Source organism: Eublepharis macularius, chromosome 2 (genome assembly GCF_028583425.1).
Source record: "Eublepharis macularius isolate TG4126 chromosome 2, MPM_Emac_v1.0, whole genome shotgun sequence".
NCBI classification, from domain to species: Eukaryota; Metazoa; Chordata; class Lepidosauria; order Squamata; family Eublepharidae; genus Eublepharis; species Eublepharis macularius.
The window spans coordinates 11068408-11083800 of record NC_072791.1 but is presented as its reverse complement, the minus strand read 5'-3'; the positions used below and the strand labels follow the sequence as shown (position 1 = coordinate 11083800).

General features: G+C 40.7%; 1 protein-coding gene across 1 annotated transcript in view; it reads left to right on the top strand.

Moving 5' to 3' along the window:
- Window positions 1–6957: 6957 nt before the first annotated feature.
- The window catches only part of LOC129324436 (phosphoserine aminotransferase-like), a 29718-nt gene continuing 21282 nt past the window's right edge, over window positions 6958–15393 (top strand). The window contains exons 1-4 of the mRNA XM_054971695.1: window positions 6958–7111; window positions 10441–10501; window positions 11690–11759; window positions 13467–13672. Of these exons, the coding sequence (XP_054827670.1) occupies window positions 7052–7111; window positions 10441–10501; window positions 11690–11759; window positions 13467–13672 (397 nt within the window). The 5' untranslated portion in view covers window positions 6958–7051. The remainder of the gene's footprint in view (window positions 7112–10440; window positions 10502–11689; window positions 11760–13466; window positions 13673–15393) is intronic.

Sequence of the window (15393 nt, the reverse complement as noted above, 5' to 3'; positions counted from 1 at the left end):
TGACGCCTGACACAGGTTGAACAGTTGTCAGCTTCCCTCAAGTTTTGGCGGGAAATGTAGGCAGCTTGGCGGAATGTTGGACAAGTGACAGTTGATGAGTCCATTGGACAGCAGTCGGAGAGCCAGGCTGCAGAACCAGGATGCCTACATTTCCCATCAAAACTTGAGGGAAGCTGACAAGTGTCCAACCTGTGCCTTTTGTCACTTGTAGTTCCGCTCTTAGAAACATGATTACACATACATGCAGAATAGACACACTTTCACTGTAACGTGAAACAGAGCTACAGTTGTTATGTGTCCTGTAACAAGTATGAACAGTTAGTATCAAGAACTAATCAGTATGATGGGTTGAACTATAAGGGCAAAGATGTTTCTGTACCTGTGATTCAGGAACCATATTTGGCTCACTTGCCATCTGTGGCTCTCTGAGCTCTGTTCCCCAGTGTTGTGCTTGCTTCATGGTTCGAGAAATTGGGCATGGCCATTGCCTGTGGTTTATGGTTGGCCAGTGGCTCCCACCTTGGCATAGCTGCTGCTGGAGGAATGGACAGACTGTGAGGGATAGAGGGGTTCACCCTTCCCAGGGGGAGAGAGTAAAATCACCACCACCACTATGGCAGCCACCCAGGAAAAGAGCAAGCTGGCCACAGTGAGGTAGAGGTTTTGCTCCCTGGCTTGGAGCCTCCCTTTACGATGCTTGTGGCTCAGCATTTTGCAGTGGAAGCCTAGCCCACCTTTTACTTCCATCTCTGCCTTCTTGCTGTCTTCCTAGTGGGCATCTGTAGCTGCAGATCCAAGTGAAGGGCTTTGCAAACAAGGGACAGATCAAGACGGGTAGCTGCGTCTGCCTGCCTGTAACAGTAGAAAAGAGCAACAGTCCAGTAGCACCTCTAAGACTAACAACATTTAATTTTGCTCAATGTTGGTGGGAATGTCGCTTGATATCTCGAGTTTGGTCAGAAATACTAAATATTATTAAGGAAATAACAGGGTACAGCGTCCCTATGTCACCAAAAGTAATCTTCTTGGGACTGTGGGATCAGACATCAATCCCAAATGTTAGAAGAGACCTTATCAACTCTCTCCTGGTGGCAGCTAGCCACCAAATGGAAAGACCAATCTCCACCTACTACAGAACTTTGGTTTACAAAAATCTGGAACCATTTGATAATGGAAAAAATAACTGACAATCTACATCAGACGGAATATCAATCTTCGGGATCAAACTTCTGGGGAAAATGGATCCCATTTTATGAATTCATAGAAGCAAGAGATCTGCAACCTCCCTCTTCACACCACTCATTGTTAATGTATTAAAGATGAAGCACTGTGTTAATATTTGTAAATGCAATGTATTATATTAGTTTGTTGTTTGATTATTGTTACAGTTCTAAAATTGAATAAAAATTTTTTTTTAAAAAAGACTAACAACATTTGTGGTAGGCTATGAGCTTTCGTGAGTCACAGCTCACTTCTTCAGCTCTGAGAAGAGACAGGCGCTCTGCCTATCTTTCCCTTACACATCTTGTAAGCATGGCTCCTTCAGTTATTAGTAATTGTGAATGTTGCTCTCCATGGGCTATGGAGTGAGTACCATTTTTTTTTTTGAGTGAGTACCATTGATGTACAATCTTCCATGTGGTGATAACTCTGGCTCTTAGTCCTTTTTCATTAAGATAGCACAGGGCCTTGCCAATTGATGATGTCGGTTATTGAATAGGCACTGGTGGGTATTTAGCCCATTTTCTGATTACTGAGTCCCAAGTCAGGTATGAGGTATACTACCTCTCCATTGCAAAGTGGTTGCCAGGCCATAATTTTACCTGGTCTGTTCTATCACTGCTCGCCTGAAAAAATAGGAAGTGATTTACTTTCTTTCATAAACTACATGAGATACAGAAGTTATCATCCGAGTCCTGTTGTCTTTTAATTACAGCCTTGATTTTTTAGTGACAACATTTGGGGTACTTTCTTGCTGAAGAAACATTTTTTGTAATTATAATGCAAACACAAAGGGATGTAGCCTTTTAAGCAGGATTCTGGTTGCTTTCTAAGAAGATACTGCATTCAGCAGCTTAACTGTTTTTTTTAGGTTTCATTGTGTTTTTTTATTGTTTCGCTTACTATTTTCACAAAGCTAACTGCAGTTTTTCTTTGCATGTCGCTTGCAGTGTGACAAAAATGGCAGAGATTTGTAGGTTCAAAGTAAACTATCTGCACTTTCTTATCACAATGTTTTACAATTGTGTTACATTTGCCTGTTTAAAGGTTAAGATGAGGACTATTGGTTTATTTGCTTTATAAAACATTGCAAAGCAATGTGACATTTCGGTTGGGGGTTCATGGCTGCTGCGTATGCATGTTCATTGCAATGGTTTGACTGTGGCAATTGGCCATCACCACCAGGTATAGCATCACAGGTGAGTCACAGCAACTTACTTGGATTGCTTTTCAATGGAGTTAATCCATTTAGCTACCTGCTATTGTGTAAAGAAACCCAGGGATGGCACTCCATTTTTCAAAAAGTTGTCAATTTTGGGGTCTGTTTGTACAGATCCTGTCTTCCTGTATGTGCTGTATAGCAAGTGTTGGAACATGTATTATGTAATCAGTATATTTTGATGCTATTCCAGTGACATCCAAGCTTGATTACTTCAATATGTTGTGCATGGGATGGACCACAACATGACTTGGACTGGCTTTCACGCACAATTCAAGGTGCTGGCTTTGACCTACCCTAGTCCAAGACCATTTAAGCTTTGCATCTTAAGAACCAGTTCCATATGAACTTGCCCATCCGTTAGAACCTATTTCAAAAGTCCTTTCTTTGTCAAATTCCTCTGCACTCAGAATTTGAGTGGGTGGTGATTAGAAAGAAGACCTTTCCATAGTGGCGTCCCAATGATGAAGCTCCGTTCCAAAACAGGTATGCCTAGTGCTAGCTTTATTATTTTTTAGGCATCAAGAGAAGTATGTTCTATTTACCTGCAGTTTTCATGACATCTAAATTAAAAGCTATCAGTCCTTTGATGTATTTTAGTATATTTTAGTACTGGATTTCTTTCGTTTTATTGGTTTATATTTTGTAAACTTCCATGAATATTACTCTAGCAGAAAGTGTATCAGATTCTTAACAATAAAAAGTCATCAAGCCCTATTTATTCAAAAATATTTTGATTTTGGAGAACATGTAGGTCACAAATAAGTGATATACTTAAGATTAAATGACATCTACAAAGCTGATTCGTTACTTCGTATGCTATAATTTAAATGTTCTCCCTCAGATTTCAAGGCTTGGTTTTTTAAGTTTGTACTGTTTCAGAGGACTTCATGTTGGTATGAAAAGGAATAAAACTGTCCAGTATAGTTTCATTCTAGTAAGAAGTACCTTGCACGGTGGTTAATGTTTTACTTGTGAGCATATCACATTTGCAAGGGCCAAAGCTTTAAATCAATATGCTGACCACCTTCTTTTACGCAATGCGTCCTGCTGTGTTTGTCATTCTATGACTTCTGCTGACATTTTGTAATAATTTGGAAAAGTTTATGCTTAGGATGACAGTTTAGGACAGCTTCTCAATTGTTTGAAGATTTATTGAACCCTGTTTGAAGCACAAGTTTCTTCTTTCTCACAAAAGATCTTTTTGCAGCAATTTCAAAAAATTGTTGCCAGGTTGCTATGTAACTGATTAAAGTATTTGTCCTTTACTATATGATGTTGGTTTGTCCATTTCGCAATCTGTGAAATGTGTAGTGTATTAAAACCAGTGGGATTTCACCTGGTTACTTTCAGTGGAAGGAAGCAGGTTGCACCATTTGTCTGAGTTGCTTGACCCTTTACCTGAACTAATAAAGAAGGATTTTCCACCAATTTCTTAGTAGTATACTGAAATCATATCACTTATTTCCAACTTTTTGTTAACCAGACGCTGAAAGAAATGGCATGGAAGCGCTCCAGGTTGTTCCCAGTTGTATTAATCAAAATTGTATCTCTGCTCACTGAATTAATTAGAATCCTAAGGAGGTCTACTTGGAAGTCTTAGAGCGGGACCACAAGTGACGCCTGACACAGGTTGGACACTTGCCAGCTTCCCTCAAGTTTTGATGGGAAATGTAGGCAGCTTGGCGGAATGTTGGACAAGTGACAGTTGAAAAGTCCATTGGACAGCAGTCAGAGAGCGAAGCTGCAAGACCAGGATGCCTACATTTCCCATCAAAACTTGAGGGAAGCTGACTAGTGTCCAACCTGTGTCAGGCGTCACTTGTGGACCCGCTCTTATTTTATTCCCAGGACAGTGTTCTTAGGATTGCAGTCGAAAGCCATTAGTTTGGTCCTATCCAGTTTTTCTTGACAACCATTATGGGATGTAGAGCCTGTGACCAACTGATGAATTTGCTTGTGATAGAAGAGCATCTATACCAGCTGGCAAACAAAAGGACGAGGTTGGAAGGAGCTGTTCGCCATCTTTGCCTCAAATGATGTGCTTGTTCCAAAACAGTCCCACTATATTATTTGTTTCGCTGAAGTCCAGTCTTTGTCCTTTTGGCAGTTCCAGGCAGATCAGTTTTTCCACAGGCATCAATGGTGGTATTCTGAAGGGTATAGCTCTTTGTGCAAGGAATAAATGTTGAGATATCTGTGTTTTTCCTCATAGTCCTTGTGCAATCACATGTAGGGGTTCTAGGCTGGTTTAAAAGCTGTCTTGAAAATGCCTAGAGCTCTAGTGTACAGATCTCCTCCCTTGAGGAAGTCTCTGAGCATACCTAGAGCAGAGTCCTGATTAGGTCACTTCTTACCACCATAAGATTGTTAGCATTTCTGTGTTTTGTTTTCTTGATACGTTATCGCAGGGTTTTTTTCTTATTTTTTCCTTTTTAGCCTTAATTTCTCTAGTTTGAAAAAATTAGTTGACTTAAGAATGTGCTTTTATTTTTCTTGTTGCTATTTTAAAAGTAAAAGAACATCCAGAGCTCCCTGACAAAGATAGCAGAAAAGTGCCAGTATGTGAACTGAAAGCCCCTGTTGCACAACATTGTTCTTTAGAATCAATGTTCTTTTGTCCAGCTGAAATAGTGTGAAGTCTGTGTGTGTGGCTCACCTCTGTGTAGTCCCATGATTGCCTTGTGCTATTGTGGCTATACAAAACCGTGTCTACAGACCATTGACCCTTCTCACATGTGGCCTGGATGGGATGTAATCAACAGAATGCCACTACATAGGTTATAATGCCCCACAGATCTAGGCAGATCCATCTTGGCCATTGCAATGCAGTAGGACGGGTTGGGATCCTACTCTTAAGCTACACAATTAATTATTCATAAGAACATGAAGCCACCAAAGGATCCTATAATGACCCAGTGCTTATTATTTTCCCAAACCAAGAGGAATACATTGGAAAAGGTTGGGTAGCTACATAATTTCTCTGCATTAATAAGATATGTGAAGGCCTTAAAACATGCTTTAAAAACTACAGAACTTCAGTATTGTTATTTGTTGCTAATCAGCCCATCTAGAGCGGGACCACAAGTGACGCCTGACACAGGTTGAACACTTGCCAGCTTCCCTCCAGTTCTGATGAGAAATGTAGGCAGCTTGGCAGAATGTTGGACAAGTGACAGTTGAAAAGTCCATTGGACAGCAGTCGGAGAGCCAAGCTGCAAGACCAGGATGCCTACACTTCCCATCAAAACTTGAGGGAAGCTGACTAGTGTCCAACCTGTGTCAGGCGTCACTTGTGGTCCCGCTCTCAGTCTCATGTTTCCTAGGCAGTAGGAGGAGAATGGAGGCCAAGAGTTCTCCTTTGTGGCCTGCAACCTCAAGTTTTTAGCCTTCCCATACAAGGAGAGAGAGGCCAAGGCTGAACAGTTACTTTAAAACATGCACAAAGAACACATTTCATGTCTCTTTTTCTATACTAGTGTGAGTACATTGTGATCTAAAAATTACTACTAAAATTTTGCAAATCACACAGTATTAGTCCATTGTAGCAAAATAAAAGTTCAGGGCTCCGTTAAGACTAACATTTATTTTAATATGAGCTTACTTGCTACTTCAGATAGAATCCTTATAGGGCAGATTAGGGAGGAGTGTTAATTCGGACATGAGTCTTTTAAGTATGATTCACATTATGGAGGGAAAGGGGAGAGAGAATCCTGTCAAAACTTCACAGTGTGTATGTCTGAAAGAATAAGCGATGAGAAAGATCACAGGTTCAAACTGATGAAGTAAAAATATGCTGGTAGAAGGTTTATAGTCTTGCAAAACATGCTAAGAGCAGCCAGTCTTTAGAAGCCATTCCCTAAATGTATCCAGTGTTACTGCATTCCAGAGGTTATTTGGAAATTCAATGTATTCTATGGATATTCGGAGAAGTCCTATGTCCGTTCGATGCCCTTTTTCAGTACGAGCTTCGGAGGGTTTAGTGCACTTTTACTTATGCGTCATCTGCTGTGCAATTGGCTATACCAGCAGAACGTCATGCAGCTCCTCTCCCGGAGTTAATCTATAATTGCCATGCGACAGCGAGGGGATAGATCCATTCATTCCTGGCTATCCACTTTGCAGCCGTAGACGGCCGCTCATTTTAAAACGTACTCCCATAACTGCACATAAAAATACTCCTTGCAAACATACAGGTATGCTATTTTCACGTGGGCGCAAACTCCCCAAAACGAAGGGCCAACTGCTCCTCCCTCGCCTCCCTGCCAGAGGGGGAGTGGCGGAGGCGTGTGCGTGAGGTTGGCGCTGTCTCCCCGCCGCTCCATCCAGACCGTAGAATGTTGCAATCTCCATTCCGTCTTGCATCTAAGAAGGACGGGGCTATCACGCACCCTGCTCGTGGACGCCGGACCAATGATTGCACAAGCTTCAAGCCGTGGACCAATCGGAGCGTGCAAATTACCATACTGATGTGCAAGGAACCAATAGAGAAGCAGGAGCGGTGAGCGTTGTTATGGTTCAGTGCGCCGCTGGAGTCGGGATACCTAGAGAGGCAGCGCCGCGCACAGAAGCGGAAAGTAAGTGGAGAACTGGCCGGCGGCGCTCGGGACCATGGATGCCCAGAAGCACGTAACGAACTTCGGCGCAGGGCCGGCTAAGTTGCCGCGTTCGGTAAGGAAGGGGCGGCAGCAGAAGTGCCGAAGGTGGCTTGGGGGGATTTGCAACGTGCAAGCCCAAGGCTGTGTAGTTTGCTTGGAAGTAGGTTCTGCTGACTGGATGCCCTAAGAGACCGCGGGGGAGGGGGGGGGGAGTTTCCAGCGTGCAGCCGGATCCAGTATAGTTTACTCGGAAGTAAGTTCCGCTGAATTCGCTTCTAAGCAAGCGCCCCAAAGATTGCAACCTTGGATTGCCCGTCAGCGATATTTGCGTTCGGCGCTGCGCTGCTCATGGATGCAGGGAAGATTTTTTAGATCAGCATTTCGACAACGAGAGATACAAATGGGGGGGGGGTGATGATCGTATATCTGTTCCTCAGAACTTTTATGGAAGGAAGAACAATTCCGTAGACATCTAAACTAAGGGGCAGTTTGCAAGCTTGTGGTATTTCAGGTTCTCGTGTGAAGGATCGACCAGTACGGCGAGTTGTTGCAAAGGAAAACTTTAACTGCACTGGTTAAAGTGGAGCAAAGTCTAGCAAGGGCAGGTATCTGGAAAGCTTCAGAACTGATTATATTTTATAGACGATCCCTTAATTACCTTGAGCAGAGCTTTGCTGAGTAAACTGAATTTGCTGGCATGTTACTACTCGCTTGCCTCTTTATCATGGCTTAAAACATTTTCTGCTTGGGGTACTCTTTTTAGCATTTTCTCTGCTAGTTGCAGAATCGCAAAGACCTAGAGCACTTCTTGGGAAGAGGCACTTACTGATGCTATCCCAAGCACGGTGGTAACAGGGGAAAAGGGAATTTCTTTCAACAATATCCCAGAACATCAGGCAAAAAGAATATGTGTGTTCCATCATGACCCTGTTCCTACTCCTTTTATCTACTAAATGCGTTGTTAAAGCATATGATCCTTTTTATACACTATCAGTATATACTGGTTTTGATAGACGTGCATTTAGAATCACCATTCTATGTTTTACTTGTGCACAATTTGCTGTAATATGCCTTTCTATTATTAACATGTCCATTGGTCTCCAAAGGGTCTAAAGTACCCTGCTATTTTGCTATTAAAGTATCCTGCTTCTCCCTTCTGTTTAGAATATTACCAAATTTTTCACCTGGATTACCAAGTCTAAATCCGTATTATTCTTGTGAGACAAGTAATTTGTATGGTTTTTCTTGCAAGAGAAAGCTCTGCTAAATGGAGGCTCATCAGCTTGAGTTATTTCATGGTTTCAGAAAAGTTCTTTGTATTTGTCCACCTCTCCTTCCTTGCACCAACAGCAGCTATGAAAAAGGAATGGGTTGTCTAGTTTTTCCAGTTAGGAAAGTCAAGAGTGCTTGTAATTTTAAAAAAAATCAGCTCGTTTGCATATTTGGAAGACTGATTTAAAGAATCTTCTCAAAACTAAAAAGAATATTTTTTTAAAAAAAAAGATGCTGTAATAAATGTTTGTACATATGTCCGTTTAATTTCAGGCAGTTCCATGCTAAACAACAGCATAATTTTTAAGTAACATATGGCAATAATAGAAGAAAGCAATAAATTCATCTGTTCAGAAAGTTGCATCAGCAGTAGTCTCCAATCACATCTGGAGAGAGGTGTGGTTCACGTGGAATAAATCTTCCTAGCTTTCCATAAGAATTACATACCTAAGCATAGTTGTCCTATTGTACTCCTGGGAAACACTAATATTGCTATAGATCCAGAGGAGTTAGCCGTGTTAGTCTGTAGTAGCAAAATCAAAAAGAGTCCAGTAGCACCTTTAAGACTAACCGATTTTATTGTAGCATAAGCTTTCGAGAACCACAGTTCTCTTCGTCAGATGCATGGAGGGCAGAAAGAAACTAGTCAAATATAGAGGCGGGGAGGAGAGGAGGGATGTAAACAATTCCTTTGATATGGAGATGCAGGCAGCTCCTTTTGATGTGGGGATCAGTTTGCTTGTGTAAAGGTTAAAAGGAGTTTGCCCTGTTAGTCTGTAGTAGCAAAATCAAAAAGAGTTTAATGTTGAAAGTCTGGTTGCATTAAAGTACTACTAACACTTTCCTTTGGAAGTCACACGCTTCAGAGACCTTTAAACAAGATTCAATGGTTTAGTACCAGGGTTTTATCTCAGTTCTGTTTCAAAGTCAAATAATGCAGGGGTTGATAAGCTCTGACATGGTGCTGAACACTATGAGTTGGTGGGGTGACATCAAGAGAAAGGAGCTTCTGTGTTTTATAAGACTTGCATCTAAATAAATGTATGTCTGGCTTTTAAAAATTGCCTCGGTCAGCAGAAAAGCAAGATTTGGGTGCAGTAGTACCTTAAAGACCAAGCAGATTTCCAGGGTATCAGCTTTTGAGAGTCCAGTTGGTCTTAAAGTGATGCTGTGGACCAGAATCTTTCTCTTCTACTGCAGACCAACAACGCAGTCCACCTGGAACTTTTTGTCAGTAGTTTACTTCATATAGAAACAAAGATGCTTGATATTAAGGAGCACTAGATCTGATCTTTGAAAACCTGGCAAAGTCATCTTCTGTCAGCTATCTGAAAATAAGGCACCCCTAAATAGTTAAATCCCCTTTTTAACAGGTGACAAAAATGCCTTGCACGGAATGTAATTATTCTTGCAGAGTATTTGCATGTCAACAGAGAGAAGGAACACACTTTGATACAATATGTTATTTTGTCCATCGCTTGAACCCAGAGTGGGATGGTATAATTGAAACAGTCGGAACTCTGTGACTAGCTGGTCATCTCTAGATACGGGTGTCGTAAAGCAATAACCATGAGCAGACTTGTTCCTAAAATGTCCTGTGGGATCATTTAGAAGTGCTCAGTAGGATATCTATTTGAAATTGGATACATTTATAATTATATTTGTATTCTTCATATTAAAATGGTTTATATCCCATTTCTCCGACATTCTTGGCAGCTAATGATTTAATTGTTTTAAAAAATCAGCATCTTACAAACTAGCCATGAAAACATGATGGAATGGCCAGTTACATTCAGAGCAAGAATGGTGTTTCTAATGAACAATGACACCGGATGACTTCAGGACTGAAAACCTTCTGGATAAGAATTATTTACACAATTTCAGGGGGAAAGATTAGGCTTTATGACCTTCTTTGGGGAGCACTTTCCAAAGAACGAGGGCTGTGTAAGATAAGCTCTTAGTGTTGCCAAGAATTGAATCTGCAGGGCTAAAAGAAGCTATTCAGAGGACCTCAGCAAGTGAGTGGGTTGATACTTGGAGAAGTAATACTTTGTGTGTGCAAATGAATATACAATGTGTGTGATTTGCTGCTGATACATACACTTGTGTTGAATGAATTTTCTTTTGCAGGTATTATTAGAAGCCCAAAAAGAACTGCTGGATTATAAAGGTCTTGGCATAAGCGTTCTTGGTAAGTTTTCTTGGTTAGTTTTATTACTATTGCTTAAAGTTTTTTAAAAATCTTTAATTATATTTTAAAATGAATGGACAAGACATTGGAAGAGTCCTGTCTAAGCGTTAAAGACTGACTTGATAAAATATTTGTATCTCTTGTAAGTGTATTGAAACAAGCGTTCAAATGGAACACTGTAGCTGCTATATCATATTGGCTTTGCTATGCCCCTCTCATGTTACTTATAAAGCGAATGGTGAATCCTGCACCAAATTATAAATATTGTAAGAGACTGAAAGAGAAGAGATCACTTTGATCCATCAATTTCCTGATGTATGGGAGCGTTGATGTATGTACTGAACTCCCAACTGGGATACCCTGGATTCCAGAGATCCATATGTACAGTAACTGCAACCACAGATCTGCTGTTTTCATTGAAATGTGTGAGACGATATGCGTAAGTTTCCTGTGCTTAACTGATATGCATACTGGGATATGGAGCAAGGCTGAGATATATAGATCTCCAGTAAGATTCAGTAAGCAAAGATTGCCTCAGGCTTTCTCCTAGGAAAAAGTGCCTTTTGCCATTTGCTCAGGGCCCAAATATTGAGAGCCAGCATGGTGTAGTGGTTCGAGTGTCAGGCTAGAGTCTGGGAGACCCGGGTTCAAATCTTTACTTTGCTGTGGAAGCGTGCTGGGTGACTTTGGACCAGTTACTCTCCATTAGTGATAACCCACCTCACAGATTTGTTGTTGTAAGGATAAAATGGAGGAGGCTTGATGTTGTAAGTGGCTTTGGGTCCTCATTGGAGAGAGAAGTGACGAATAAATGTTGAAGGAGGTAGAGAAGAATGCACTTTACCAGAGTCTGGCAAGCCAGTTACGATAGTGTGCTCCACTTACGTTCTTTCAGAAATAAAACAGATTTTTTTCTTTCGTGACTTATGTAATTATATGGATGGGCTGGGCTAAGTGTGTGGGGTTTGTGTAATAAGTTTCTATTGGGCCCAGAGGAATGCTGATGCAGGTGTGGCACTGCTTTCTGACTCTCCACAGACTGACTTTAACCATTGAATTAATTTTGTTTATCTTATTTGTTTGTCATGTCAACTCTGGTAATTTGAAAGATGTCTGAAGAAAAATAAATAAATTTTAAAGTTCTGTGAAACCAAGTTTATTTCGATCACATTATTTTTTTCCTCATAGAAATGAGCCACAGGACATCTGATTTTTCAAAAATCATCAGAACAGCTGAAAACCTCTTGCGTGAACTTCTGTAAGTTATCATTCTGAATTGTATCACAACAGTTACTTCCTTAAAGAAACTAAAGCTGTTTGGGTCATTTTTTCATGTATATGGGAGAGATGGATTCTGAAATGTACATTTAAGACAGCAATTCCTTAGGGGGAGCTACATTAGTCAACAAAAATAGATAGGGAGTCTTGTAGAACCTTAAAGGCTAACAAAAATTTATTCAGCATAAACTTTCATAGACTAGATGTTAGCTTCTGAAGATGTGGGCTCTAGTCTACAATAGTTTATGCTAGGATAAATTCTGTTTGTCTTTGAGATGCCGCAAGACTCATGCTTGTCGAAAGTTTAAGGTGTCTGTTGTACAGATAGGGAAATAACTAAACATATTATTTAAAGAATTTAGCCCTGTTTTCAGCAGCAGGGGACATTGGCAGAAATTGCTGTCTCCTCTTCTCCAAGCAGAAATGTTATTTCTTTCTTGGAGAAGCTTGGAGGCCCATGTCTCCAGAAAGGTTGAAGTGTTCTATACAACAGAAAAAGTTTAAAAAACAGCATCGTTTTTTTAAAAAAAATTAACACCAGATAGTTAGCAGTACTTTAAGTTATGAAAGGTCACGATTTACTACTGACAGCCTTCCTAAAAGGGTTGCCTTGCATTATTAATGGAAAATGCCAGAGAGAGGTCTGTGTACCTCCTCTGAAAGGCCACCCTATAAAATGGGGGGCCATGACTTTGAAAAGTCTTGATCTAGTTGAAGAGAACTGCAACTGGCAAGTAAATGGAACAGTTAAAAACAGTTGTGCAGACTGAAGTTGGCTGCTGCACTGAATACATAATTTAAAACTGCCTTCTGTACGTTTCTTAATAATAGATAAATATAAGTCCACTCTAACAGAACTAGTGTTTGTTGTTTACCCAACAAACAGTTATCATCTCAATACATCTTGTATTTGTTGAATGACTATTTATGAGGGTGTGGGGCTGTAGGTAGGGAAGTCAAAGGGAAAATCAGGTTAACTTTGAATGAATACAGATTGTTATGTCTATTTGTACATAAACAATGTTGATATTTTATTTGAATAAAAATAGCATGAATGGTAGAATGTTATAAGTTCTGAATTGGTGGGATAAATTTTTTTTTTAAAAAAGATTTTTTATTGGGTGAGTAATAAAAGACAGAAAAAAAATACAGATTTCCCATTAATCCCCTTGTTTTCTTATTCCCCCCCTTTCTCCCCCCCCTATCTTAGACTTCCAACAGTTTTCCAACCCCCTGTCCACCTCTACATCTAATGTCTCTATTTAACTTCTATAATTAATTCTTGTACCCTTAATTACCTTCTTTAAATGCTTTCCATATTAAAATACATTTCTAAACCATAGATTACATTTCTAGCTTATCTATATTTCTTGTAAAGATCAACATCTCCTCTCTAGTTATTCAGTTAATAATTATCTAAAGAAGAGCTACAACCAAAAATGATATTTAATGATTTGGAAGGCAGATATGTGGCGGTGGAATTTATTTGGAACTCGCAAAAGATTTCGATAGTGGGAATTTATGGACCAAATGGAGCGAAGGACAATTTTTTTAAAAGAATTGATGAATCAACTAGATCAAGTGACATATGCTCAAATAATTTGGCGGACAATTTTAATGGAGTGGCAAATTTGCAAGCTGAATTGGTGGGATAAATTAAAAGGAAACTTTTTTCTCCTTTGCACAGAAATATACCTGACAACTACAAAGTGATTTTTCTCCAAGGAGGTGGATCTGGACAGTTTAGTGCTGTTCCTCTTAATCTTATTGGATTAAAAGAAGCAAGGATTGCTGATTATGTGGTTACTGGAGGCTGGTCAGCTAAGGCTGCTAAAGAAGCGGAGAAATATGCTAAAGTGAACCTTGTTCATCCTAAACTTTCTAGTTATACAAGTAAGATCTCTTCAGATTCTGCATATGGATGAAAAATACTCTATCCTATGTGCTAGCAATTTTTTTTGTGGCTCATTGTTATATACATTAAATTGAAAACAATGAATCTGTAAGCATGATAGAAACAATAGTAAATTCTAAGGTAATGAATTCCATTAGGATTCAGTCACTATAAGTAGAAATAGTTCTCTCAGGTTTATTAACCTATCTATTTCTCAACATGGCATCATCTGTGGATACTTAAATCCAGAAATTGGGACTGCAACCACAACAGTATTCAAAGGCAGGGAGAAGATGCAGGGCTCTTTCCAGGACTGTTTTAGTCTTTGGGGGAGAAACCATTGGGGACGAGGCCTAGAAGCAATCACCTTGCTTCCTATGTATTGTCGAAGGCTTTCACGGCCGGAGAACGATGGTTTTTGTGGGTTTTCCGGGCTGTATTGCCATGGTCTTGGCATTGTAGTTCCTGACGTTTCCTCATGACTTGCATGATTCACACAGTCCTGCCTGCTTGCTACTGTTTAACAGCAGCCATCCCGCAATAGTCTGTGTGGTGTAGTGGCTGAGTTTCATATTAGGATCTGGAAGGACCCAGATCTGAATTCTTAGTCTTCTATGAAAGCTCATTGAGTGACATAAGGCTAGGAGTTGACTGAATGAAAGTCAGCTCCAGACTCTTAAATTGGGGGAGTGATTTTCACTCCATCAGCACCTGACATGACTCATTACTTCTGTGTTGTGCCAGGAATGATGCCATTCCTCGCATGATGTAGGGCACTCAGTAGCATGCTTCAACTTTAAGGGTGCATGAGGTAAGTTCCCCCCTGCAGGACTCCCCTCACACACCCTCCTTATCCACCAGTTTATCTCCCCAGGGGCCTGGCAACCCTATGTAGGGTCAGTCACACATGCTCAGCCTAACCTACTACACAGGTTTGTGGGGATAAATGGAGGAGAGACGCATGATGTTTTGGTCTCGCATTGTGGAGAAAGGCGAGGTATAAGTGAAGTAAATAAATATGGCTGAAGATTGGGGAAGATAAGAGAGAGGTTGGTAGGTGGATGGGAAGGAGAGAAGAAAGCTGGGAAAGGGGAGAGGATACGGGAGCTGCTGGGACAAGAGAAAGAAGAAATAATGTGGGGATGAAGATACAGGACAAGGTCACCTAAAGTCTTTGCAGATTCCCCTCCTGGTGCTGCAAATCCCAAGTTTTCCCAGGGTGATGCCGCCATTGAAGGAGGGAAAGCTTGAAGACAGGGAGGCAGATAAAGGTATGTTGGCTGGTGGTTGGAAGGAGAGAATAAAGCTGGAAGTTGAAGAGGCTGTGGGGGCTTTCAGGGAATGAAAAAAGAAAATGGTGGGGGAGGTTAAATGCAGTTTCTCCCCCTATGTCCTTGGCTACCCATCTGAAACTCTCTTAAATTCAGTGTTATCTCTCTCCCCCCCCCCCCACCGCCCCGCTTTGGCTTTCTAATTTTTTGGTGAGGGCCATTTGCAGTTGCCCTGACTGGATAGTCAAGGCCATACTGATCTCAGAAGCTAAACAGGGTGACCTTGGTTAATAATTGGATGGGAGACCTCCAAAGAAGACTAGGGTCACTATACAGAGATAGGCAATGGCAAACTCTCTTTGTTAGTCTCTTGCTTTGAAAATCCCAGCAAGGGTCACCATAAGTTGGCTACAACTTGATGGTACTTTCCACCACCACCATCTTACATT